At 41.6% G+C, this 27442-nt stretch overlaps 1 protein-coding gene across 2 annotated transcripts in view; it reads left to right on the forward strand.

The window, feature by feature from the left end:
- mllt10 (MLLT10 histone lysine methyltransferase DOT1L cofactor) overlaps window positions 1-12114 on the forward strand; it is a 43636-nt gene extending 31522 nt beyond the window's left edge. The window contains exons 12-20 of one of the 2 annotated variants that reach the window (XM_068304091.1): window positions 2717-2834; window positions 5371-5443; window positions 6594-6787; window positions 7466-7615; window positions 7930-7973; window positions 8093-8394; window positions 8736-8756; window positions 9475-9565; window positions 9866-12114. In XM_068304091.1, the coding sequence (XP_068160192.1) occupies window positions 2717-2834; window positions 5371-5443; window positions 6594-6787; window positions 7466-7615; window positions 7930-7973; window positions 8093-8394; window positions 8736-8756; window positions 9475-9565; window positions 9866-10150 (1278 nt within the window). In that variant the 3' untranslated portion in view covers window positions 10151-12114. The remainder of the gene's footprint in view (window positions 1-2716; window positions 2835-5370; window positions 5444-6593; window positions 6788-7465; window positions 7616-7929; window positions 7974-8092; window positions 8395-8735; window positions 8757-9474; window positions 9566-9865) is intronic. The other variant, XM_068304092.1, reaches the window with a different exon arrangement.
- Window positions 12115-27442: the final 15328 nt, after the last annotated feature.

Consider the following 27442-nt stretch of genomic DNA (forward strand, 5'->3'; position numbering starts at 1 on the left):
TCAGCCCCTGCCAGGGATCAGTACCCCTCCCATCTACCAAAAAACTCCTCATCTTTAGTAGATGACCCCGGTGCCCATCCTTTAACAACCTCTCCAAAGGCCGTCCTCTGTCTCAGTCCACCCTGCTCCATTTTTCTCCCATGTCCACTCACCACCCCTTTATCTCTCTCTCTCTCTCTCTCTCTCTCTCTCTCTCTCTCTCTCTCTCTCTCTCTCTCTCTCTCTCAAACTTTCTCTCACCCTCGACCTTCCTTCTCTCTGTCCCCATCCATTTCTCTTTTCTTTTCTCCGTTGTCCTGTGATGTAATGACATCTGACAGGCGACACAGTAGGGACAGAGGGATGGATGGAGGAAGGGATCCAGCATATGTGTGTGTATGTGTGTGTCTCTGTATGTATGCACGCGTGTGTGTGTTGGGGTGCACGTGTGCTGTGGTGCCTTAAACGCGTTGGTCTGGCCTTCATCTTGCCCACTCCTCTCTGTTCAGCACATTATATAGAAGACGAGAGGCCCACGCAAACACAGGATATCACGCCTGTTTGCAGCATGTATAGATGAGTTTTGGATGTAGCTGTGTGTTTGAACGTCGGCATGAGAAACGAAGACACAAAGAGAACAGTGTAAATCCAGAGAGAGAATGAAAAAAAAAATTATCGTGTTGTCCTTAATTCCTTCATTCACCTCAGATTGTTAAAAATGTCTGTTTGGAAAGTATGATGCACGAAATTACGCAACTATAGAAGGGTGCTAAATTAGGCTTCGTTCAGTGTGTGTGAGTGTGTGTGTGTGTGTGCGTGCGCGTGCATGTGTGTGTGTGTGTGTGTGTGTGTCAATTAGTGACACAGACCATTTGCTATTTTCAATCCACAGCAGACTCCCAACCTACTGTTATTGGCTATCAGCCCAGGACAGAGAAAGGGAGTGAGAGAGAGAGACTGTGAATGAAAAATGAATGCAAATGAAAAATGAATGTTGATGGGAAAAGGGGCAGGATTATGGAATGGAAGGGAGGAGGAGGAAGTGAAAAGAAGAGTGGTCTACAAAGAAATCTGGTCCTTCCAGTGAGGAAAAATTTGACTGAGGGTGCAGGTTCCTTTTGTAACTTTAACATTTGGCTTTGGTGGGAATTTGTGGGATGACGATGAATTCATGTTAGTGGATTATGGGTATTTTTAGTTATTCTAAATTTTCAATAAATAAATTACAAGCAATATGTAGTTTCTAGGAAGAGTCTTCGTCCAGAGTAGAATTTGTGTGTCAAACCTGATTTTCATTTATTACTTATCAAATAATCATTTTCTTCACAAAATATTTGTTTCCCTCTCATAGGCAAAAAAAAATGTTTTCTACTATTGATCTCTTCAGTCTCAAAAAAATAAAACAAAATAAAATAATAAAAAAAAGTGTTTTGACAATAGATCAACTGACCATGAACATACTTTATGGCAGAGCAAATGAACATTACTTAAATACTTCTATCTTCCATGGTGGTCAACCTTTTTTCCTTTTTTAAAGATGAACCTCCTGCCCCACCCCCCACTCCTCCTCCTTGTTCTACCCTTCTTATGTTCCTAATACATGAAATGCCTTAATTAGATTAAAGGCATTAGAAACACTTTGTCAGCATTTCAGCATACTGTCAGGGTTTCGACACTTGCAGATCCGTGCATATATTACAAGCAGTGGATTTGTCTTTTTGTACATGAAAAATCTACATGCAGATTTTATATTTAAATCAGTTTCATTTTCATTGATGAATATGTAGATTTTTTGAATCTATTAATGACTAGAACATTGTAATTCTCTAACGGGGTTGATTTTCAGCGTTGAATTCTGACTAATTAATAAAATTTGTTCACATAAAAATATCATTTCACAAGTTCTCTCAGGTACGAAGCTGTTTGTTTCAAAGATGTTCAGAAATTGACTGAAAATGGATCAGCAACACTTTTCATTATCAATTCATCACTTTGGTCATTTGTTAACCAAAAGTCTGCAGAGTTGAACCTCAGAAATGTGATTTTAAAAAAAATTTTCAGCCAAGGGGGAAATATAGAGTTACAGGATGGGTTTGTGGTGGGGTCTGTCCACATCTCCTCAAAACCTGCTGGACAGATTTCAACCACGCTTCACTCAGCCTTTGTCGGGGCCCCCACTGTGTGCCCCTCATCATCAGTTTATTCTTTTTTTCTTAAAGATTTTTAACCACATGTTGGACAGAATCAATACTTATGTCAATATGATATGATGGGGGTCATGGTCTAATCCTCATCAGTTGTTCCAGTAGTGGGGCAATCTGTGTCCTTGGACATATATTTTCTGTTTTAATAGAAATTGTGTCCAATTAATTAAACTATCTGTCTCCTGGTAAACCACAGTCTGATTTTGACATCATTTTTTAATCTTTTATACACTGTAATTAGAAATTTATAAATCAAGCAAATGATTGTCAGATAAAGAGATGCTATAATAAAAATAGGAGTTTATTAGAAGTCATTGAGTGTAGCTGGAAAAATTCAATTTTAGAAAGATTTTGGGGGGGGTTTTCTGTAAAGAGTTTTGTTGTATTTCTACAATTTAATAGATCCACGTTCCTTTTTATGTCCTTTTCTTCATCAACTATTAAATAAAGGCATAAAAAAGAAGTTACAGCTTAAACACAGTCACAGTTCTCCATCTGTTTTATTCTTAGCTCAGTTGTCCCTCTGTCTGCAGGTGAGCGGTCTGCCAGGCTCCGTCTTCAACCTCGCTCCCTCACACATGTTTGGTAACAGGCTGAACCCCAACGCAGCCATGGCGGCACTCATCGCCCATTCCGAGGCCTCACCAGCAGGTATGGCACATGCCGTGTGTGTGTGTGTGTGCGTGCGCTCATGCACACGTACGTTTTTGTGCGAATGTGTGTGTTTGTGTGCTTGTGTGTGTTTGGCAGAGAGAGAAAGAGATGGAGATAATGAATAGGTCACGCCTCCTCGCTCCCACAGAGAGGTGAAGGGTCAGCGTTGGTGATGTTTTTAAGCTCCTCCCCCTCAGCTCCAGTTACACACCACGTCCCCCCTCCCTCTTTAATCCATTCCCTCTGTCACATGACCAAATACAGCATAACACTTAGCCCAAAGATTATTTACATGTTAACCACTGAACTCTCATGGAAGCTGGCGAGTGCATGAAAAGGAGGATATTGTTGAGGTAGAGGAGCGCTATAGAGGCAGAGAAAGCCGGCGGCAGCCCTCAAGTAGAATTTACAGCAGGAGAGAGGTGGTTTGTTGTCTGTCTGAAGCAGAGGAACTGATGAATGAGTAAGAAGTGGATTTACTAATCAGAGGAGTCACTTCCTGATACAAGACATCTGGCTAGAGAAGAGAAGAAAGAAGAGAGGAGGAGAGAGTTAGAAACACGGAGGAGGAGGAGGAGGAAGGTAGGCAGTTCCTGCTGCTGGTCAGCAGTCATCAGAGCCAGATCCACCCTGACCTGCGGGTCAACTCACTAATCAGCCTGAATGACAGGGGCCACAGGGCTGTGTGTGTGTGTGTGTGCGTGCGTGCATGCGTGCGATAGACTTGTGTGTCGACAAACGTAAGCTTTGTGCTTCATGGGGGAAGAAATGAATTTCATGTTTTTAAAAAAAAAATCTGACAACTTTTTTCATCAATAAATATTTATGTTGAATTAATACTGTGTTAGATTTATAAAGTAAAATCTAATTGTCATATTAAGCAGGTATTTAGTTAATATATTTTAAATTGGTTATTAGATTTAAAAAAAAATTAAAATATATATATCATTTATTGATTCCAACATCTTGGTTGTAAGATTGTCTGTTTCTCTATTTAGCTCTGAAATGCCTCTAACGTTAATATTTTTGATTGCGGTCAGTACACCAATTAATTAAATTGATATTTCCAACAAAAGCTGAATATATTCACTTATATTTAAACTGAAAACTGGGAGATTTTGGTATTTTGCCCCCCAAATAACGTAAGTAATCAGTTTATCTTAGTAATTGGTGATTTATTTTCAGTTGAATGACTAACTCATTAACCAGCATGTTTTTAAATCTCTAATCGGTATTGAAGTCGTTTATTGTGCGACCCCTTCAGAATCTTTCCTTACCTTTCAATTATGTGTGTGGCGGTGCGCAACACAGGCATGAAGCTCCGTTTGGGAGCTCGTACAGGTCACGTGAGCACAAACTTGCAAGGTGTACATGTGTTTGGATGCTTGTAGCCTGTTTACTTTGGCAGCTGTGTGTCTTTGCCTTGAGAGTCTGGAGGGAGGTGCCAGGACAGAAAGGTTTACCAGAGCGAAAGGACTTGGAAAAAAAAAAGGAGAGTGAGGGACTAGAGCAGTGACCTAGTGGGGGTAAAAGCTGGGATTGACTGTCTTAAGTAGAGGGGAGTTTGTGCGAGTGTGTAAATGTAAAAGTGTGCGTTAGCATGTGTGTGCATGTGTGATTCATTACTCTTACTGAGGAAAATGAAAAGAAGCGTCTGGCCAGAGGCCCAGAGGGAGGAGGTAGAGCCTCACAGAAGGTGGAAGGAGAGAGAAACGTGCACACAGTTTGAATGAAGGCTTGCGTGAAAGAGATACAAAGGAAGAGAGAAAGTTTTATAGTTTGGAGATCCACAAGTATTACAATTCAGCTACATTACACCGAATAAATTTAAACACACATGCATTTCTCTTTGTTTTGGCTCTTAGCCAGCATTTTTCCACCCAAGAACAGAGCTCTTCAACAACTGGGTCCAGACTGGATAAATCTAAAGAGGAGGACAACCGAGCTTTAGAAAATGATGGACTACTAGTCTGCTAAGGGCTGAGCGGCAGCAGAGATTAACTGTTGAGTTTTGCAGACGTTGATGCAGTCACAATCTAATGTTTTTCTCCGAATGACAATTATTCAATCATTAAATTAAAACGGAACCACTGTCTTTTCTTAAAAAAATTTTATTACAAAACAACTCTTGGGTCTTTGGACTGGGAATGAGCCACCACAGTCGACCCCTAAATGTTAGGTATGAAAGTTAAACCTCAGAAAAATGTTTTCTTTGTACTTCTGTTTTGTGCCAGCATAAACAGGAAGGATATCTAAATGAGAACAATTATTGGTGAGTTTATAAAACACGGTATAAGTAATCCCCGAGAGCAGGAGGGCAGAAAACATGTTTAACCAATAAGGGCTGTGCAGAATAACCAGGTTGTGGGGCTCGCTCCTTTCCAGATGTTTGCTGTGATGCACAAAATAGAACGAGAAAGAGCTTTAGCTGTTTTCCGTCTGAAAACGCGAGTGGAAGCGTTTTCGTTCTCACACAATTGTGACGCTCGCTGGACGAGTCCGTCCTCGGTCTGAGCTGACTTCTCTGTTCTAGATCAGGAGTTGGGAGACAGCGGCGTTGGAGCTCAGGGCTTCTCCATAAGGGCTTCTCCCAAGACCACCCCACGGTGAGTACACACACACACACACACACACACACACACACACACACACACACACACACACACACACACACACACACACACACAAACACGCGCGCACAGATGCCCCCATCCCTCCCCATTTACATTCCTAGCTGCCCCTACCCCTCCTTCACCCATCCCCCCCTCTGCTTTTCCCTTCGCTGGCCCCTCATCTCCTCTCTTCTTCTCGCTCGCTCACGCACACACACACACACACACACACGCACACACACACACACACACACACACACACACACACACACTCCACCTTTCCCTCTTATCCCTACAGGCAATTCTTGCTCTCTCAGCCAACGATAACTTGTGTTTTTGAAGGTGGTAACCATCCTTCAACTCCAGTTAGATTTTTTTTCTCCGTTCAATCACACATGGAGAGACAGTCTGATGATTCTCCGACTCTTTTTATTTTGGAACATTTGCATGGATCTTAAATAATGGAAATATTTATGATACAACTCCATTGTTGTTGTTTGTTTGTTCTTTTTGGGGTGGATAATGTCACTTTGTGAGGTTGGTCTAGTATTTCATTTCTTTAATTATGACACATCAAGACAGAGTGATATTCGGTGTTAATAAAAACAGTAATTGCCAAAGTTATGTATTTGACATTAGTTTAAATATCTTGAGGATTTAATTTTTAAATGTAAATACAGGTATTTCATTTTACACTCAAACTTGCACTCAAATGCTTCTCTCAAACCTTTCATTATGATTGTCAGACAGGAATAGCAAAAATTTCCCACTGGATTTTCCATACATTAATGCATGTCTCTTTTCTGTCCACTCTTCACCATCCTGCTGTCCTTTATTTCCTTCTTTCACACTCAACAGATTGTCTCAGCACACACCCGAGATTTATCACATCAGGACAGTCCACTTCCCTCTTTCTGTCTCTCTACTGCATGTTGTCTTTCTTCCTCTTCCTGTCTCTCTTACACACAGACAGAAAGCCTGGCCTCTTTTCTTTAAAGGCCACTGTAACAACAAATTGATGTAGTTTTATAGCCAGCAGTGTCTATGTTTGTCTGACGTTTATGTTGAGTCGTTAATCTCCCCATTGACCTCTTCATCTCTTCTTTTCTTTTCATGCTCTCTCTCTCCCTCTCTCTTCATGAAGCTCTCCCATTGGTGGCCTACAGATCCGCTATGACTCTTCTGGGTCGTTGCCAGGGCCGGGGCTGGGGTTGCTAGGGGCGGGGGGAGGCTGCGGGGAGAGTATGCCCCCGGTCGCCACCAGCATAGAGCAGCTCCTGGAGAGGCAGTGGAACGAGGGTCAGAGCTTCCTCCTGCAGCAGGGAGCACAGGGAGACGGTGAGGAGACAAGCACACACACTGAAACACACCTCAGGATGGTCAGCCTTGGCCCGGTATCACCGGAGATGTGTTAGATCAAAGAATCCATAAACCCTTAACTCTAAAATGTGTCATCACTGACAAAACTACCAGTCTTTTAGAATTTTGCATTTCATGGTCCCAAGAGCTGTTTACCTCTTCTGTAATTTATTTTTAGACTTTGTTGCATTAATGCAACCTTCCCCCTTCCCCAAAAGTGTGATTTCAGTGAAAGTTTATTGTCAAGACATAAGGACTACTTGATCACCCAAACAATGTTACTGCAAACACTTTCTGAAATATACTAGCAAGTTAACCAACATTTAGAACAAACCTCCTGAACTACTGCAAGTTGATCTGGACAAGTGACTTTTCCTGAGTCCTCCACCTCCACTGCTCAGAGCAGCACAAACACCAAGGGCACTGTTCTGTAGTTGATCTTGACATCTGACCTCCCTGCAGAGGGTAGGAGGGAGGGACCTTTAGAAGTCTGAGCATTGTTCAGGTTATGTGTGAAACATTATCCTTCACCTCACTGTGGGATCATTTATATTTATCACTCACAGGTTCAGATAGTAGTGAATAATAAATCAGGAAACAAAGGGCTGTCATTCTGTTCTGATACTAAGATCAATCTGTTTTTTTCCACCCTTTCAGTGGTGGGCATGTTGAAGTCCCTCCATCAGCTGCAGGAGGAGAACAGGAAGCTGGAGGAGCAGATTAAAACTCTGACCATGAAGAAAGAGAGATTGCAGCTTCTCAGCGCTCAGCTATCAGTGCCTTTCACTCCCACCACTGCGTCCTCTGGTACACACACACACACACGCACACAGACTCACATTCAGAGTGATATTAGTTGAGTACTTTACCAATTTTGACATCCAAACAGGCACCCATACAGAAGCTGAAACATTACGTTAAATTCCAGCTTTAAATGTGAGATTTTGTGGGGGGTTTTAATCGATTATCTTGCGGAACGAGACATCTGAAGACAATCCATGATGGTGTGTTCGATAAACTAGAGATCATTTAGCCTGGAATTCATGCATATGGTGATAAATTGCTGTTATGATCTACTTAGAAATAGATGAAATCTAAATGTGGATTAACTTTTGTTGCAGATGTGAAAGGAGCGACTGATTCATCGTTACCTGTTGCAGCTCAGGTAAGAGTGCGTTTCATTCCAAGTTTATTTGATGATTCCACACTTTTCAGAATGTCTTCTGATGGACTGTGTCATTGGAAGAACATCAATAGGTGTGTTTCACTACCTCTCTTTCTTAGGACAGTGCGTCGTGCGGAGGCCACAGCAGTAGCGGTTCCACCTCCTCCCTCTCCACCCCTCCCTCCGTCTCCCAGAGCCCGCCCCAGCCGCAGCTGAACGGCGTCGCCGCGGTGGGAGTCGCCCCTCCCGGGCTGGGCGGTGTAGCTGGGCTGATGGGTTCTCTGGGCGCAGGGAGCACACTGGGCATGGGGGGCATTGTCGGTGCGTTGAACGGGGTGATCCAGACGCCAGCGGGCACTGCCAGCCCTCACACACACGCTACAGGAACGGCTGCAGGCGTCACACTACCCGTCAATAACAGGTACATCTAAAGGCAGCCTGGATCATCTCTTTGTCTGAAGCGATCTGTAACTGGTAATAATGACAATAAAATCTTTGCATGTGGTGCCTTAAGATCCACCACAGAGAACCGGTTTACTGTCAGTGGATGAAAGGCTGCCAAATGTTCTCCAGTCATGTCGAGGAGACTTTGTGGGCTTTTGTCTCTCTCTTTCTTTACCACATGTTACAGTATTAAAAACACCCAAAGCTGTTTCCTGTCAGGCGAAATACATCATCTTTTAGTTTCACAACATGTTTGAATGTGAACTTTATTGCATCCTCTCCTTTGTTTCCTCTTGCTTGCCTTTTGGATTCTTGCAGCTCAACATCTAGTAAGACCAGGTGAGAAGGCATTGCAACCTGCTGCTCTTTGTCTACTTTTTTTTCTTTTTCCATAATCAAGTTAATTCACTTAATTCCTAAAAAGGTCTGAGCTAATCCGAATAGTTTGAACCATCCATTCCTCCTCAGTGAAAAGAAGTCATTTCCTCCACAAGGAAGGAAATTACCTCTTTTGCAGAAGCGCTGTTTTTGTAGTCATCGACTGCAGGGATGTTTGTTATATTTTACTTACAATGCAGTGTTTCTTGAATTTCATCTTATTAAAGATAAAACTTTATTATTTGTAATGTATAATATTTAAATTTTACTCCCATACTTTCACAACATTTTCTAAATTACAACTTTATTATCATAATTATAATTTTAATGATTTTTTTAAAACAGAATAACTAAAACAGCTTAAGGGCTGCAACAAAATTTAGTTTTTTAATATCTACGTTCAAAGCTGCAATTGAGGTTTCAGAATGAAGCTTGAAATGTCAAAAACCCAAAGCCCCTCATCTTAATGATATTTAAATAAATGTAAAGTAGTTCTTCAGGGTAAGATCACACGTTGTCAGATTCATTTGATGCGTTGAACTTTGCTGCAGTCAGCCTCCCCTTGCTGGTCCCCTCTGTTTGAACCTCATATGTTTTGAGGTTTGCAATAAAATTTGATGTTTGAAGACGGCGTCTCGATCGCGTTTGTCTGACGGCCGGTTGTGTTTTGTCTCGTCAGCGCTGCTCGGCTCGGCCTCCTGTCTGAGCAGCACAGATTCCTCCTGCAGCAGCATCAGCTCCAGCAGCTGCTTGCCTCACAACCTTCAGCGGTACGACACACACACACACACACACACACATACACACACACACACACACACACACACACACACACACACAGTCAAATGCATTTAAAAAAAACAAGCTACAATTTCCTTTGGATAATGGCCTAAATTGCCCTGCTTATTAACTTTCCCCTGTCCCTCATTGTTGTCATCCTTCTTATCTTCTCTCGTTTCCCTTCCTTTTTCTTGTCTGAAAGTTTCACTTAATCCTAATTTTTTCCTCCTGCATTTTCCCTTTCTTCCCTCCCTCCTTCCCCCTCTCTCCCTCCCCCATCTCTCCCCCAGGAGCAACAGCAGGTGTTGCTTTACCAATTGATGCAGCAGCAGCAGGACCTCCAGCAGCTGCAGTCCCTCTCCTCCTCTGCCCAGATTCCCTCCATCCCGCTCTCTTCTGCTCAGCTGCCCATCAACAACCTGCTGCCCGGCGCCCAGAGCCAAGGCCAAGGCGCCATCACCGCCAACCCCTTTCTTGCGCTGCAGCATGCACATGCTGACACGCACGCCTCTGGGGCTCAGAAGCCGCGGCTGGCCGAGAAGGCCGTGGGCGTTGCAGGGCAGGAGAAGACATGACAACAGATGCTCTGTTTGCTTCTTTGGTTGTTGGTCTTTTTATTTAAATAAATATGGAGAATATTCTGGAGAAATCTGCCTGTCGGTCAACTTTGTAGTTCAACAATGAAGATGTCAGCAGCAGAGAAATCGGTGTTCCTGGTACAACTTTCTTTCCAGTTGTGCTTTAGTATACACTATGGTGTGTGATGGCATACATTTGCAGTCACTGAATCTCTCTAGTTGACCTTTCCAAGTTTAGTTTTGCAACTTTGTTTTGGTCAGAACAATTTGTTTTGTATTATTTATTTCTATCAACTTAAAGATTTTTAGCTTTAGTGCTGCTTCAGGTTCTTATTTTGTCACTGGTAAGATAACTTTTGATATCACTGGTAGAAAATTATTTTGTAATTGTCAGTAAATAAGCCCATCATGTATTTATTCGCTTCTCTTCTGACCAACAGGTCGATGTTTCTTTAAGTCTCTGAACATTTTCTTCTCTGATTTCATCATTCTTCTTCCTCTACATATTCTGTCTCTTCCTTCTTTACTGAGTTGTTTTTTTTTAATCATTTCCTTTCTATCCACATTTCCACTTCCCTCTCCGTTGTCTGACTCTCAGGGGCCTCAGCTATAACAGAAGCTAGCGCGCACAGAAATACAAGTGTAACAGAAAATAGAGATGCATTAATAAGTAAAAAAAACTACAATTCCGTACCACAGGACTGCTGTGGTCCTTAAGGGAATACTGGATGAGAGGCTGGTGAAAATATTTAGCATGTTGTTGCTGTTGCCTCTTATCCTTTCTCTTTCTCCGTTAGTGGATCCATTATTGTCAGTGAACCAAGTCTCATACAGTCACCGTGGAAGCCTTGCTTTTGACTGTTTCTTTTCTGGGCCAGATGCAGGGCGCTCACTCAGGGAAGTGAAATGTAAACTTAGAAAGGAAAAACAACCACTTGTATGATCAGAAAGATGCATTAATCTACTCTCCAATTATACAATTGGTTGTCATCGGGTGGAAATCATTCCATTTCACCTTCCTGATTGAGCCCCCCGCTACACCTACCTCTTAAGCAGGACCAGCCTATCAGGACCTAAATACAAAAAATCCACTACAGTCAGGACTGGCCAACCAGGGTCTCAACCCAAGTGCCTGAGGCCGAAAGCGGAAGGCAGGAATAATTTTCTTTTACCCGTGTCCTTGTCTAAACCCAGTTCTTCAGAACTCTGCCGGTAATTAAGTTACAAAGGCTGGTTAGTGTCGAGCTGGACATGCTGTTTTTAATAAAACCAGGAAATATTCTGCTGCATTCTCCAATATCAAAGCCAACTTGCATTGCGCTTTTTATTTATTGGGAGGTTATTTGTGTAATAAGCGTAAGATTATATATTTTAAAATCCTGCTGGTGTTGCAATTTAACATTTTGTACTACTGTGTAAAGTTGTATTTGTCTTGTTTTCCTCATACAATTTGATCTTGCTTTAAACCCTTTAATGACTTCTACTCTGTGTTGTGTTTGAAGCCTAGAGGCGACTCTGTAGTCGATTGATCGGCGGGTGTGGCTGTACATAACTGTTTTTTAGGAAGTGTGCCAGTGGGCATAAAGTGGCACTGTTTTTACCTCGATACGTGTAAATAGACTTTTTTCATTGGCCGTTGGTGTACATAAGTAATTGTGATTGGCCGTGCTAGTGTGAAGGAAAGCCAATGAAGCCTCAGTGTGTGTGAATCTTTAGGACCAGAGAAAAAGTTTGACAATGACTGGACACAAAGTATTAATTTATTTTTATATGTTCAGGGACATTGTGTTTCTTTTTTAAGTTTTGCACCATTTTCTTGAAAAGTGATTTTATACTTGGGGCACCATGTTTTCACCTCTGCACACATTTATTTCGATCAGTTTTGTACAAGTGGAAAACAATGGGGTAAAATTTGACATTTGTATTACAAAACACCAAAATAAAAGAAACACTATATGGATAACGCATCAGGAGCATTTTGTCTTGTTTCAATGAGCAAAATAAATAGTGACTCATAATAACTATTAAATAACTCATAAATGGACAAAGCAGGGAATTTGTTCCATCAATTGTAAGATTTAATTTTTATTTGAATTTATTTGAGCAGACCTATTTATATTACACCTATTTTGAAAAATATAATGGAAGTTGTATTTTTATGATGAATTTTGTTTTTCAGCCCACAAAGTAAGCGGATTCCATTAGTCACAGTAAGATTGCCTTCAGGACATAAAGAAAAAATGCAGTTAATATACAGTTGTTGCCATGCGCACACAGCAGACCCTACAGTAATTTGATAAGGACTGCATTCGTGTAGAAGCAAAAGAAAAATGTGCAGTTACCCAAGCTGACTAAATCTCATCGCACGGATATTTAAAATTTAATTTCTGTCTTTGTAAAATGGAATGTAAAACATCTTTTTTTTAAAAAAAATTATATTTAATAATGCACACACCGGAAATTAAAACCTGTAGTGATTCAATGTAGACCAAACCAATAAACACTTATCTAGTTCAAGCTCTTATATTTTCTGGTTACAGTTTCAAGATGTGAGTTTTTCAGTTGTAAGGGAACATCTTCAAATTTAAACAATGTGCTTCAAGGCTCCTGTCCTCCATACACACACACACACACACACTCCGAAGCTGATGACTTCCAGCTGCCAAGAAACAACCTGTGTGTGTATGTGTGTGTGTTCGGATGTAGGGGCACCATCCTGCTACATCTGCTTCTGCCCTGGTAATTAAAAGCTCACTTTCCTGCTGTACCCCCCCACCCCAAAATCCCCCTCCCCCACCAACACCACACACAAACACACTCCTCCCGAGCTTTTTGCCCCTCGTTCTGCACACACACACACACACACACACACACACACACACACACACACGATATAACCTGCGTTCAACATAATAACCCCTCCTTTCCCTCCTCCTTTCTTAAGCACTTGCTCACACACCCCTCCCACCGCCAAATATCCTTCACCATAGCCCCCACCCCCCACCCCCACATACACTCACTATCAGTCCTGTCAGTCACAGCCTGGATGTTTAAATACACCCCCCACTCTACTGAATACAACTCCACTGCCCACGACCGTCTCTTGCATATGAGCTGCTCCAGTCTAACAGTAGCACCTCCCAACTACACACACACACACACACACACACACACACACACACACACACACACAGGACAAAGCTCCTGTGTCCATCATCTCAAACCCACCTAGAAACCTACCCAGGGGTAGTAAGGGGTACCAGCTGATTCAGGACCCCTGTCTGCTGTCTGACTCCGCGCCTGATCACAAAGTCATAACATGACTAAGCCCTGGTGCATGGAGACAGGAGATCTCTCTTTCTTCATCTCTCTCTCTAACTCCATGTTACACACACACACACACACACACACACACACACACACACACACATACACAGACCAGATAGAGGCCAGCAGCAGGGTTAAGCCCTGGATGATTAGACAAATGTTGGGCAGGATCTGGCTTCAGAGGCGAGCTGAGCTGCTGTCACAGAGGAATGCGCCGCAGCAACATGGATACCTGCCTCTGACCGAGCAGCTCCCATATGTTCCATTCCCCGTCCACCAGGATTTAATCTACAATTTCAAAATGTAGAATTTTAATTATTTTGTCTTTTTAGAGCAAACAGATTTAAAAATAATTTAATTCCACCAAGGCAGCTATGAAAATATATTTTGATGGCAATTTAGTTTTCAAGAGTTTTCTATTAATTTTTATGAAATGTGCCAATACATCTACTACGACCCCAAAGAAACAGAATTTTGGGGGGGTTGTTATTTTCATGTACCTCGTCCAGTTTAAATCTCAAAAAAATTCTAAAATTTCAGCACTGAACTGAAGTGAAAGATATTTTTCTACAAATCTGATGGCTTTGGAATTTTCACAGGACACTGATTTTCCAAGTAGTTCAGTTTGTTGCCTTAATGGTTCCCATCCTGGGCAAGGAGTTCAGACGTAGAAAGGAAAGCAAAACCAAAACAAGTTCACCAAGTGCCACGAGTTTTACATACAGAGGTCATACATATGTTTGGTAATTCAGTTAAATTATTTAATTAGAACTCACCCTCAAAGAGCAAGAGCAATAAAGCTGTGAGCGGCTCCGGTCTAATAAACCATTAGCAGGAGGAGGCAGCCGCTGGTGTGTACTGTAATGCAGTGTAAATCATCACAGAGTGGTTGCCATCAGGAGGCTTAATCCCAGCCAGAAACCTGCAGTCAGCTGCTAGGGGCCCTGATCCGGTGCAGAGTGGAACCAGATCTGGCAAACAGAGGTGTTTAGGGCCTGGGAGGAAGAGGAGGAGGAGGAAAAAGGGTTGAAGGAGAGTGGGGGGGGAAACAGCTGAGGAGATTCCCATGATGTGTGTGATGTGTGTTTCCACCCGCTTTAGGATAATGGTGATGGGCAGAAGATGTAAGATTCAGTCTCATCTCTCTGAATGATGCTCCTCTGCCACCCACTGAAACACACACACACACACACACACACACACACACACACACACACACACACACACACACACACACACACACACACACGCTGTTCTCTGCCTCCCAGTTCAATGATACCATGCAATGACCTCAGGGTAAACACAAAATGACAAATCACAGTAAAAGTACGGAAAATGCTGTTAATTAATTCAAGTGAAGTCAGATGTTCATTTAGCCTAAAATTCAAATCTCTGTTTCTGAGTGCTTATGTTCTAAAAACACAACACTTCCTGATCCACAATGCAGATCAAGAAAATCTACAAAATAACTCTGTTTAGTTTACAGAGTGTTGGACAATTTAAAAGCAGTAAATAAAACAGTCTGTTACAATCAGCAATGACACTAACATCATCCATGGGTAGACGACACAGAGAAATGAATCTGGCTGACATCTACTGCAAGAATTAATTTCTGCAACCGAGACCCAAATATCAAATAATTACGAGGAGTGATTACAAATATACAGAAAGTACATTAAAAAGATATGCTACATTTATATACATTTTTTTAAAAATGTGTTGTGCAATTAATTTGTTTAGAAATATCTATCTATCTATCTATCTATCTATCTATCTATCTATCTATCTATCTATCTATCTATCTATCTATCTATCTATCTATCTATCTATCACGCCATTATTTTTTCTTTGTGGATATTATACATAAAGTTGAACTTTTTCCTTTTTGAAAGATTTACAGAAATGTTGTGGACACTAATAATATAATAATCAATATTTAATTCAATAGGCCCTTTCAGTAAAGGATAATATTAGATGAATGAATTTCTACTGCATGTAGTCTGCGCCGCATGAGGTGACACGCAGGGCTGTAGCCCAGCGGTGTGTCGCCGGCGCGCAGCAGCGTTCTGCCTGTACTTAGCGGCGACTCCTCCGCTCTCCCGCCGAGCGGAGTGAATCGCTGTGCGGCAAGCGAAGCGTTCCTCCCCCGCTGCCTGTGTCTCCCAGTACCGGCGAGTAGAAAGGAGCTCCGAAAACAGCGCATAAGCATGCAGGATAGCCTCCCTGTGCACACAGAGCGTTAAACGGAGCCGTGTAGGGAAGGGATTGAATTCGTGGTTTTCTGTTGTCTGCTTTTCCCCTTTATTCGAAAGGGGGAAATGCAGCTCTGCAGCACAGATCGACCACCGGAAGGGTGAGCTGGGGCCGAGCCCCGGCGTGGAGAGCAGCCCCCGCGTTAACTCACATCAGGTTCTCACAATGTTCAAAATCCTGACACATGTTGGGATTTTGGTACGCAACGCTTTTTAGACACTCTTTTAAATTATTCATTCCACACTTTCACAGGAATCCACCAGATTCCAGTCACCTCGACTCAAGATGTTTTTTTGACTTTTCTTGCATAAAGTTAAATACATGTAACTTTACATGTAAATAGAATTGATATAATATTGTCCAGTATTTTACTACTGTATATATTATAAAATATACATGTAATAGTGTACAAGATTCTTAAATTGGCTTGTATTGAGATTATTTATTTCCCAGCTATATCTCTACACTACTAGATAAGATCATAGCTATAGTTTCTTTGTGATGTTTCATTGTAATGCCTTATTTTGTTTATTTTTGTATTTTTACTTGCATTTTTTTAAAAATATACTTAGTGATCATTGAAGCGCAAATGTGTCTTTATTTTATTTTATTTTGTTTTATTTTATTTTATTTTATTTTATTCTGCGCTAACATGCTACATTTCATCATAAGAGATACACCAATGACTGATATGGGAATACCACCAGAAATAAAGTCTCCATCTCACACACACGCAGGCACACACACACACACACACACACACACACACACACACACACACACACACACACACACACACACACACACACACACACACACACACACACACACACTCAGCCACACAGGTTTAAACACCATGAACTATTTTCTTTGAAATGTTTACATCGTGGACAAAGGGCCAGCATTGAATTCCCTGTATGTACCATGACTGAATGGGCTCCGGATGAAGAATGAAACACATTGCAAGGACAGGTGGTGCTGACAGAGATGAATTTAATCTTGTGGGGTTATAATGAATGTGACGGGATATAGATCTGAGATGAGATCTGGTTTGATCATCAGGTAAAAATAGATCAATCAGTGGCAGATCATTACAGATAATTACTTTCAAATGATGGTTAGAGGTCCATATTATTAAGTAAGTCTAGGTTACTGATGACAGGATGAGGGAATTTCCAATGTTTAATAATTACACTGAAAGCAACAGAATAGATAATGGAATTGTACTATTTATATTTCCTTCTTGTCAAGTGATTTTTATTATTTTGATATTTATTAGGCCATGTATTGGTTCAAAAATCATCAACATGCATAAAACCTTTGATCCACTGCTCTGCTCTGTGTAAGTGTGTGTTTTACGATTAGCCAATAAGCACCAAGGAAAAAGCTGCGGAAAGAGAGGGGCTCCGGGGGCTGCTCTGAACAGTCGAAGTAAAGTGCCTTGCTCAAGGATGGTGCGCCGTATTGTAGGAGAAACATCCCTGTGGAGAAGTGAACTAATTTCCAACACTGAAATCAGTACATCGGAGGATGAAGCAGAGAAAATCGCTGCTGCAATCACGATAAACGAGTAAAAAACAAGCATGTGAAGAGATCTGGGATTTCTCCAACGGCAACAGCTGCTAAATGATAAAACTGTATAATGGTGGAGGCCTAGGACTGTGTGTGTGTGTGTGTGTGTGTGTGTGTGTGTGTGTGTGTGTGTGTGTGTGTGTGTGTGTGTGTGTGTGTGTGCGTGCGTGCGTGCGTGCATGTGTGTTTGTGTGTGTGCTTGTCTGTGCGTGTGTGTGTGTGTGTGAGAGAGAGAGAGAGAGAGAGAGAGAGAGACAGAGAGACCGAGAGAGACAGAGAGAGGAGAAAGGGAGCCCCCCCACCCTGTCCCCTGTTCATCCACCTATCAGTGAGCCTCATTTATTATGCAGACTGGAGACCCCTGGGCTAGAGAGGAAGGCTAGTGTGAGAGTGTGTGTGTTTTTGGAAATGGGGGGCTTACATGGGATTCCCACAAGAACACACACACGCATGCACACACACAGAACCAAATTCACACAAAGCTGATTCAGTTTCTTACCCACAAACACATGCTGTTGGAGTAAGGGGCCGAGATAGGTAGGGAAGAGGTAGAGAGAAAGAAATGAAAGAAGTGATTTACGTGTGTTGGATTTCTTGTATCAACTGACTAGTGATGTCTGGTAAAACATGGCTGTTAAGTTTCCAAATGTGTGTGAGCTATTTTGTGCATGTGTGATCACACAGTCCTTGAGAAATTGTACACAAAAAGATTTGTGAATGAACTCTAATACTGGAAAGAACCTGCAGACGCAGCCAGTCTTGATAAAAGATGACTGATTAATTTGTCACAAAATTGACACCTTCAATAACAGCAGTAACACCTGAGAATCCATGAAAGGCAGAGAAGCGCCTATGAGGTTCACTTACAATTTACTGACAGTTTAATAGTACTATAAACTAATTCTGAAAAATGTGGTCTAAAATATTTGGGTGTTTTTTGATGCAAAAATCTTGAAAGGATTCACACAAACTGTGTATTGCTAAAGGTTGTGCTGTGCCTTTCATTTTTTAAAAAATTAATAGCAAGTTTCAAACATAGTCAAATAAAATTAAATAAATAAATAAAATTACCAGTCACTGCATTTTATTTTTCATTCCTGTTCCATTAATCACTTGATGGCCCCTCAGATTTATCTGGTTACACACTGGAAGGGTCAGTAGCCTCAGCATAGGAATCACTAGACCCAACAACGGTACATACAGAAATAAAAAACAACCACACCTCCAGGTTGATTTTATCAGGGTATTTTCCTTTGAATCTTTTAGTACATTTTGCTGTAATACAGCATACAGTATATTTAACTTTATTATGTACAGGAAATATATAATACAAAAAGTGCATTATCGTTAAACTCCAGAAAACAGCTAAATATTTCATCCGGCATTTGCAACAAACAGGTCTTTATAACATGAGCATCACGTTGTGATAACAAAGAGTGGACCTTAATATTGTGTAAATGCATATCTGATTACTTCTAGCCACTCAGATATGGGTTACATAGGGATAAGGTTCAATGACCTGCTGACACTGTGCATGCTAATATAAAAGTTAAATAACAAAACTAGACAGGGTATTCCCAGGACTGGTAAGTTATTTTTGTACCATGGTCCATTAGTTTCCTTATACTCAGCTGAAGACATGCATTAACAGCACAATTAAAAAAGCTATGTCCTAATCTTTTAAAAGTCCCTGGGTAATGTTGGAAATGACCAGAGGAGAAGGGGAGAGGGGGAGGGGACGGGAGATAAAGGGAGGAAGGGGTGGAGAGAAACTCAATCTAAAGCACCAGGTGCACCTTTTGTCGACATAATCTCCCAACCCTTGAGACCGTGCACACAGGCCAACATATACAGCCTTTCTTACATACACATGCTGCCTTTTCGGCCGGGGGATTTGGGTACTCGGTTGGCTCTGGTCACATGTAGTTGTGGGTGGGGGGGCTCGTTTGTACAAACGGGGCTGGGTCCATTTTGATCGAACCATTCTTACATAATAATCAATAGGACAAAACCTTTAACTTTGGACTGTAACAATGGTATGGATTTATCACAACAAGCTAACTGTGTGTGTGACATTGCTGTGAAAAGATTTTCTTGTGGAGAATTTAACGTGAAAATCCAAATGTGAAGTTTTTCCTCTGATTTATCATTTACGAAAAAATAATAGATGTACGCACATAAAAGTGCAATTCTTAATGAATCATTTTGTAGCATGAATACTGCTCTGTTGCTGAAGCCTTACAGTTTGACCAGTATGATGTGCTAACATTAGCAAACTAAGTAGCAGACTTCAAATATAAGTGACATACCTGCCCGTTCACCTTACGTCTCATCTCTTGACATGTAAATGTTACATTTTGGAATCTGTCATTATCGTGTCGTAGCCCTGCAATTACATGAGCGTTTTGTCAAGCATGCAGTGAGTGTTCTCATGAATGCTAAATATCCTTCCTTGCTTTCTAGAATAAAAAAAAAAAAGCAACTCGCTCCAGAGGTAAAACCAAATCTTAAAGGGGCTCTCAGTGTGTGTGTGGGGTGGGGTGGGCAGGCAGCAAGACCTTAGCTTACACCCATTGTGGGCCTACAGGCATGCATTGATGGCTGTCAATCAGTCCACTATGTTGTACAGGAAGGACAAAGGAGGGGAAACAAAGATGTGTCTCTAGAGAATCATCACTTGTGGTGCATATAAAAGCTCTAAAATCTCAAAACACATTCCTGCATAACACACACATGCAACGGTTTTTTACCGCAGTGGGCTTCAATGGGCCAGGCGCCCCTTGCCCACAATCCCTCACCCATCGTCCTTTAAGCTCAACTCCTAAACTCCCTTAAAGCCTCAAGTGGGGGCGAATCCAAGGACAGAGCAGGCTGCTTATTGTGATTTAATCTCTCTGCCTCTTCCTTCTGCCAGAGCAAACATCAAATATGGCCTCCTTATCAGGCCTATCCTGCTCTATCTATCCATCTATCACCAATCAATATCTCCTTTTTCTGTGTGTGCAGGCTTCTACGTATGTTAGTCTGTGTGAAACAGGTCTTAAGGGCTACGCTAACTAAGGTCAAAGATCACATATAACCCTCCAGCACAGGATTGACAGATGTGACTGGAGAAAAACAAGATAAAAGAGGAAGTGGAGAGGAAAGCAGGACGATTTATACCAGTTATGTGAGTCCTAAACAACAGATCACAGTCAAGCGTTTTTTTTTATCGCTTCTGTTGTTTCTGCAGCAGCTTTGACTTCACCTCAGGCCAGAGGCAGACGTCAGATCAGCTTACCTGGGTGAATGATGGCCTTAAACAATAGACTGGAAGCTATGAACGAGTCTGTGCCACTGCATTGTCGCACAGTGGTAAATGTAACTTGTTACTGGACGCTTCCTTCAGTAACAGAGTATAACAATCTATATCAGATGGTGTTAGCGTCTTGTGCTTTCTGTTTCCAGTGAGAGAGAAGAGCCAAATGTCACGCCAAAGCCTTTGACCACCAGGTTCAGAGAACACACACGTGTTCCATCTACGTATGTCCACACATTGTGAATTTAGGTAAGGGAGAAAGTGTGTGCATGTGCATTGAGGAGGAAGAGGACGCTGTCCGAACCTTCATCCACCATGAAACAGATTGGAAAGGTAGGAAGGTGAGAGAGAGAGAGAGAGAGAGAGAGGGGGGGGGTCCTTTGTTCTGTCAAGGACTTAACACCATCAGAGTGTACAGTGTGTCAGGAGCACACAGGCATATATCAACTTCAATCTCCTTTTAATGAAAAATCCTGCCCTCTCTAATATGTGCAAATTAACCTCTTCTCCTCTCTCCCTTCCTCCTCCCCTCCTGCCGGTTCCCCTCCTCTTTGCCTCTCCCTTTCAGAGGCCCCTCACTCCCTCTCTTCTCTCTTGCTCTCCACCCTTTTCTCTGTCACTCTTATTCCCCACTTTCCTCCGTTGCGGCTTCACTTTCACCAGTTTTTCCATCTCTGTCTCCTGCTTAGGTGATTACAAGGGAAGTAAGAGATGCACTCCTGTGGTCCTCTGGCTTGTTGCTTCAGCTAACCCAACCTCACCACAGCAATTATCTAGATGACTTAGTTGTAAAAAAAAAGCAGAAAAACATCCTGAAGTCAGTGTCCAGCAGCAGAATTAAAATCCATCTCTGCTCTCTTTGGTTTTCATCTGTGTCTCTCTCACGCTCACTCCGAATCATGCTATTACCCTGATTATCCTGATGAGTTGGTCAGATCCTCGCCTTCTCATTCTACCCATGCTGATTGTAATTTAGAAATTACACCTAATGAGGAATTTTTAAAAAACACGGCAGCCGCTCTCTGCTGCCAGCTCCACGCTGCTCTCTGCCCTAATGGATTTCCTGGTATGGAATCCATTTTTCCCCCTTTCTGCCCTGCAGGGGGTCCAGCTACCCAGAACCTTCCCTCCTCCTCTGCTTTCACCCCCTTACATACCCCCCCCACCCCCTCCCCCTACTCCACTAATTGGGGGTGACTGGTTTTGGTGAAAAGAAGTCATAATCATTGTTTCTGCCGCTAATTGAAGTGGTTAAGTGTACGGCATCAGCTTGCAGAATGAGGATATTAAGTATGATTAAATTTACATTTTTTTAATCGGAACAGCTGAAGTGCTAATTTCCTCTTTATGTTTTTGTTAGCCTTCATACAGAAGTTTGCTCAAGACAAATGCACATGCTTTAAGAGAATATTGAATTTTTGATTGTATTTTTTTTTTAATGAAAAACAAATAATGCATATAAACAACACCTTTTCATTCATCAATAAATAATGAGAAATGTACCTTTGATGACTAACAGGAAAAACATCAGAGAATCAAAAGAAAATTCTTCACATGACTTCTCTTTATTTCATGGAGGAATGTCACACATCTGATGTCCATGGGTTGTAGTTTTAACCTGTCCTGTTAGTCTAACAAACATCCGTACAATGTGTGTGCATGTGGATGCATTTTGCAGAAATGCGGGGGGGGGGGGGGCAAACACACACACTCACACGGGCACACATGCAAATCAAAGGCATCAACAGCTTGTGATGAAGTGAGACGTTGTGGCATAAACAGAGTGTGCCGTTACCATGGAAGCCACTTTCACCTCACAGGCCGAGAGAGACAGAAAAACACAAAGAGCCAACAAGACAGGGTGGGAATGACAGAAAAACAGTAACAAACAGACGGACAGACATTTAATCACTCTTCAAACCCTTTGGAGTTTTTCACCAATTTTATCGGCCTGGGACTGGGAAAAAAACCATTTTATTTGTACAGTAAGCATTCTAAAGAAGAGAAGTTCATTGAAATGTTGTTTAATAGCTGGTTGAACATTCACAAGTTTAATGAGCAGCAGCAGACAGTTGCTGTCGGAGGGTTTTGTGGCTTTGGGGTCACATCTGTCCCTGTTTTGGAACCTTTTTTTCTTTTTTGGTTCCACTGCAGGTCACAACCTTTTAGACTCTAACTCAGAAGGCTTGAGGCAACAATTTTGTCAGAAAGCAAGTTTACCACACAGGCGTTTGTTCTTTGAAGCTTTCATTCATGCAGTAATTGGGACTATTTAGGATCATTAGTTAATAAGATATTTAAACCCATTGCATCAAGAATTCTTCAGATTAATATAGATTTATTGTTTCTTTTTTCATTACATTTAATGAGGAAACCCATAAAGATGATTTGAAATTCTGGACTGTTAGAAGTGGAACAAATCACTTCCTACATTTTCTGCATTGCACTGAATGTCCACTTCATTCACCAATTTATTATGAGGAAGCCCATTGCAGGAAATTAAACATAGTGATCTGGTCATCTGAGATGATACGAGCTATTTTAGTGGAGAATCACAAGCACAAGATATGTTTTTCATTTGGAAGAGACTGTAATGACACATTTCCTCCCTTTGTCATTCCTGAATGATCAATCTCAGTCCAATTGAAAGCTCCATCCATTGGTTATCTTTTTAAGATGTACTGTAGATGTAGGTAACTTTTACAAGTGGCAATTTAGAAATTAGAAAAGAAGAAGCATGTGGCTTGATAATGTTTCAGGGTAGGAAATAAAATACAAAAATTCACCGAGGAAGACATGATCTTCTAAATGTCCAAAGTCTGTTTTGTCAGTTTGATTGACAATTCTTTGTCTTTTTGCATGTTGGGAGCTTTGCTGGTGACCTCAAACCCTGCATGACACTGAGTAAAGAAGAAACTAGAGTCCATACCTCTTGCAAAAAGGTCGGACGAGCAACGCTGCAGTGATGCTAGCTTTCAAGGTTTGCTACAGGAGGTAATCAGAGGAAAATATGTCCTCTCCTCCTCTTCTTCTTTTAGACTGCCATTAGGCCAGCCTGCTTCTGTCTGGGAAAATTGATTTTCTCCCTCCCCTCCTCCTCTCCGGTTTCCTCATCTTTTTATTCTTCTCGGGTTCCATTTGAGGCTTGTTCATCCACTCTCAAGAGCAGTTCTATGAGACAGAGAGAGAGAAAAGAGAATAGTTAGACCACGACAGGTTGTTCACACATATAGTTACCCACCCCCCATCAGCAGCCATCATGACTCGAGCCTGCAGTGCTTCCAACTTCTCCCTTTCTCCCTTTTCGTCTTTACTCATCCTCATCTGCCTAATCCTTTACTTCCTCTACTGTTCTTTCTCTGTCTCTTCCTCTTTCTGTTGCTCTTCCACCAGTTGTCACACTTGCATCCAACCCCCATTCTCAGAGCCAAGGCTGGAATCAATGCAACATTGATTTTCCTATCAATGAACATTAGTATGATCAGACTGCTGTTTGCACTGCCCTACCCCAAAAACTGCACACACACACATGGACTGAGATAACCAGTTGCAAAAGGGATCCCAGATTTCATCACTGCTCAAAATACACCAGGTACTGTGGACACAAAGAAAAAAAAAAGCAACAGAAATAACTTAGGGTTAAAAAAAAAACAAGCTGTAAGTTGAAAGTACAGAAGCCAATCAATGTGAGTCATGACAGAAAAGGTAGGAAATTAAATCAGACTGAGCAGAGTTAGTGTTTATTTGTGCATAAAGGAAACAGCCATTGGTCAACTGAGTTTATTTGCCATGGAATAATTCAGTCTGATTGGGAACCAGCTCAGAAAATAAAAGCTGCTGATCAGGACACTGAATGGATGCATGTGCTTCATCCACCTTTGGATGTCGTTCACGTCACCTCACCCACTCAAAGCTAGACAAACATAAACGCACACAGACACACATCCCTGTCTTCTCTCTCCACCTATAATGGGCTCTGATTCAGGTGGAGATTGACACTTTTCTTTCTGCTGTGCTCCTTTTGTGCTGCATTCATTCCTCACAAACCAATGACCGCCTCTCAGAGATCACATTTTTGTGTACATCAGCTACATATTGCATCACCAAACAATGACTCCTTGCTTAGACTCTGCACGACCGTCTTCAATTAGCCCTGCTTTTGGAGGGAGAAAAGAAGGAGGGGAAACAGAATAAATATTTTCTGTTTTCTGATTGCCACTCTGGGTTTGTAGACTGACCAATACACACTGATAAATAAATTAACAACTTTGAAATTAACTAATTTTCCAGGTTGAGAGTCTGGGCATGTGATTACAGCACATTAACACCGACTATAAATAATGTTCTCTAGTAAAATTGTACTCCTCCTAATTACATCTCGCTCTATCCTCACCTCTTTCTCTTGTCAGCCAAAGAGAAGCTGTGTATACTGATGGAACAAAGAAACATCCTTTTTGGGGAGGCTTGCATGAAAGTTGATCCACAGTTAGGACCCCCTGTACAAGGAAACTGAGATGTCTCAGGGCCGTCCTTAACTCTGCCTGATTGTAAAGTGTTTTAATTTGAGCTGCAGTGTATTTCTGCCTCTGTCTGCCTGCCTCTACCATGAATGCAAGCCTGCTAAGATCGATCTATCTATCCATCTATCTATCTATCTATCTATCTATCTATCTATCTATCTATCTATCTATCTATCTATCTATCTATCTATCTATCTATCTATCTATCTATCTATCTATCTATCTATGTGATTTTCTGTTAAAATGTTATGGGGTTTTTTAAAAATTAATATATGGAAGAAAAATGTTTTTCCATTTTTAAAATGTTTTTGTGTGTTTATTTCCCAAAGCTTAGGTATGCTCATGGGGGGAAAAATAATTAGCATAAGGATAAACAAGACTCACATTAAGACCTGCAGATTTCATTGGTTCTTGGGTCGATGACCTTCAGAAATAAAGAGGCTGCAAAAGCTGACTTTCACACTATGATACAAAACTGCTTCTTCAAAACAACACAAAGACATTCTTTCCATAACAATGTCATCCAGGCTTGATGCAGCTATCAAACTGGCCTTGAGTTAAAAGTCTATATTTTGGACTGCAGTTGAAATGTGCTGGCAGAAAGTATTTGCTGGTGTAACAACCTCAGTTCAGGGCTTCAAAGGCAGGTAAAAGGAGGAATACAGTATTCATGACTTTTATTGCTGCATTCAAGATATGAACTGCTGCAGGAATGTTCCTCCCTGACCAATACTTCAAAATTCTCTGACTACAAACTTCCCTGGGACACACACAGCTCCAGAATCAGTGTACCTGTGGGAGCTGGGGAGAAAGGGGGAGACTGCTGACTTTCTTTTGGCAACATGTCAAATGAGACTATAACCTTTTTAACCACAAAGTTCAATTACTCACTTTACTCACTTTGATCCAGACCTGTGCCTCTGATTGAGGCTTTACATGTGGGCTTCGGTTAGGTCGGTCCTGAATAAACCACTCAGCAACACACATGGGCAACATTTATGGATTCTTCTAGAGGAAGAATCTCCAACAACTGTACAGTGATGAACCTAAGAGTTTTTACGCGGCTGTAAAACTAGATCTTGTTCCAAATAGGGCGCTTTTCTTTCGGATACGTTGACGTAACGTAGAGTGAGACAAATGCTCTTCATCTGGCTGCAAGCGGAGCTCAACGGATTCAAGGAGCCGGTCGCGCTCTGTGAGCGGCGGGGGGAAATATGGCGGGTCCACCGTGAATATACATGGAAAAAAACACGCGGTCGTGTTCCATTTATTTATTTATTTATTTGGGGACAAATGTGAATTGTGTGACATATGTATAAATGTAAGCACCCATTTTAATTTGCACGACGTCAACTGTGCTCCGTTTGAAGCGGCCGGGAGGAGACAGGAGGTGTAGGGGGGGACGGAGCTCCTGAGAGCGGCGGCAGCAGCAGCAGCGGCAGCCGGCAGGAAGCTGCTATTCACCGGCTGCGGGGGGAGGAACAGCTGCCTCCGAGCGCACAGGGAAACACCGGCTCCTCCTGTCTCAAAATAACGAAATAACGATACATGTGTTAGTTTAATATTAGAAATAAAATTTGAGTCAACTATGTGATGGGTAAAATATAGTTTTATATTTTAACCAGTATATTATTTTTATGTGAGTGAGACATAAAATAGTCTGAGGGTTTTTGTAAATAAAAAAGACGGATTAATCAGTATTTATTATATTATAATTTAGAATATTATTTATAGTAGCAGTAGCGATAACAATGAATGTCGTATAATATTAATATAATAATAAAGAAGGAGAAGAAGTTGTCACTTTATTCTTGACCTATCTGTAGCACTGATAAGCAATTATTAAATAGACCTACAATTCTAGTTGAAACATGATCGTTCTTATTTATCCTTGATGAGCTTTGAAATGTCTTCAAATATAATTAAGCGCTATACAAATAAAAGTTGATTGATTAATAGTTCTAAAATGAGCAAATGGATATTTTCATTTTTGCGCAGCACAGCGCTGAAAATGAGAAAGTGAACACCAGGATAAACGCTGTGCGCCCTCGTATCTCCTGATTTTACGCCAAGTGATATTTTAATTTTATTTAATATCCTCCCAGCACACATCAGGCCTTAAGTGTGAGGAACACTGATGGAAGCTGCCCGGTGACCCCCAACAGCTCCTGTGGTCATCGCACTCGCACTAGAAGGGTAACAAAGCTAAATCTGGAGTATGGATGTTTAGTTACACTTCTATAATCTACAGTCCACACGGAGGCTCTGTTTTTGGTGACCTGTCTGGCTTACTTTCCCTGCCGTCCCGGTGGGTGACGC

The sequence above is a fragment of the Antennarius striatus genome, chromosome 20 (assembly GCF_040054535.1).
Source record: "Antennarius striatus isolate MH-2024 chromosome 20, ASM4005453v1, whole genome shotgun sequence".
Taxonomy (NCBI): domain Eukaryota; kingdom Metazoa; phylum Chordata; class Actinopteri; order Lophiiformes; family Antennariidae; genus Antennarius; species Antennarius striatus.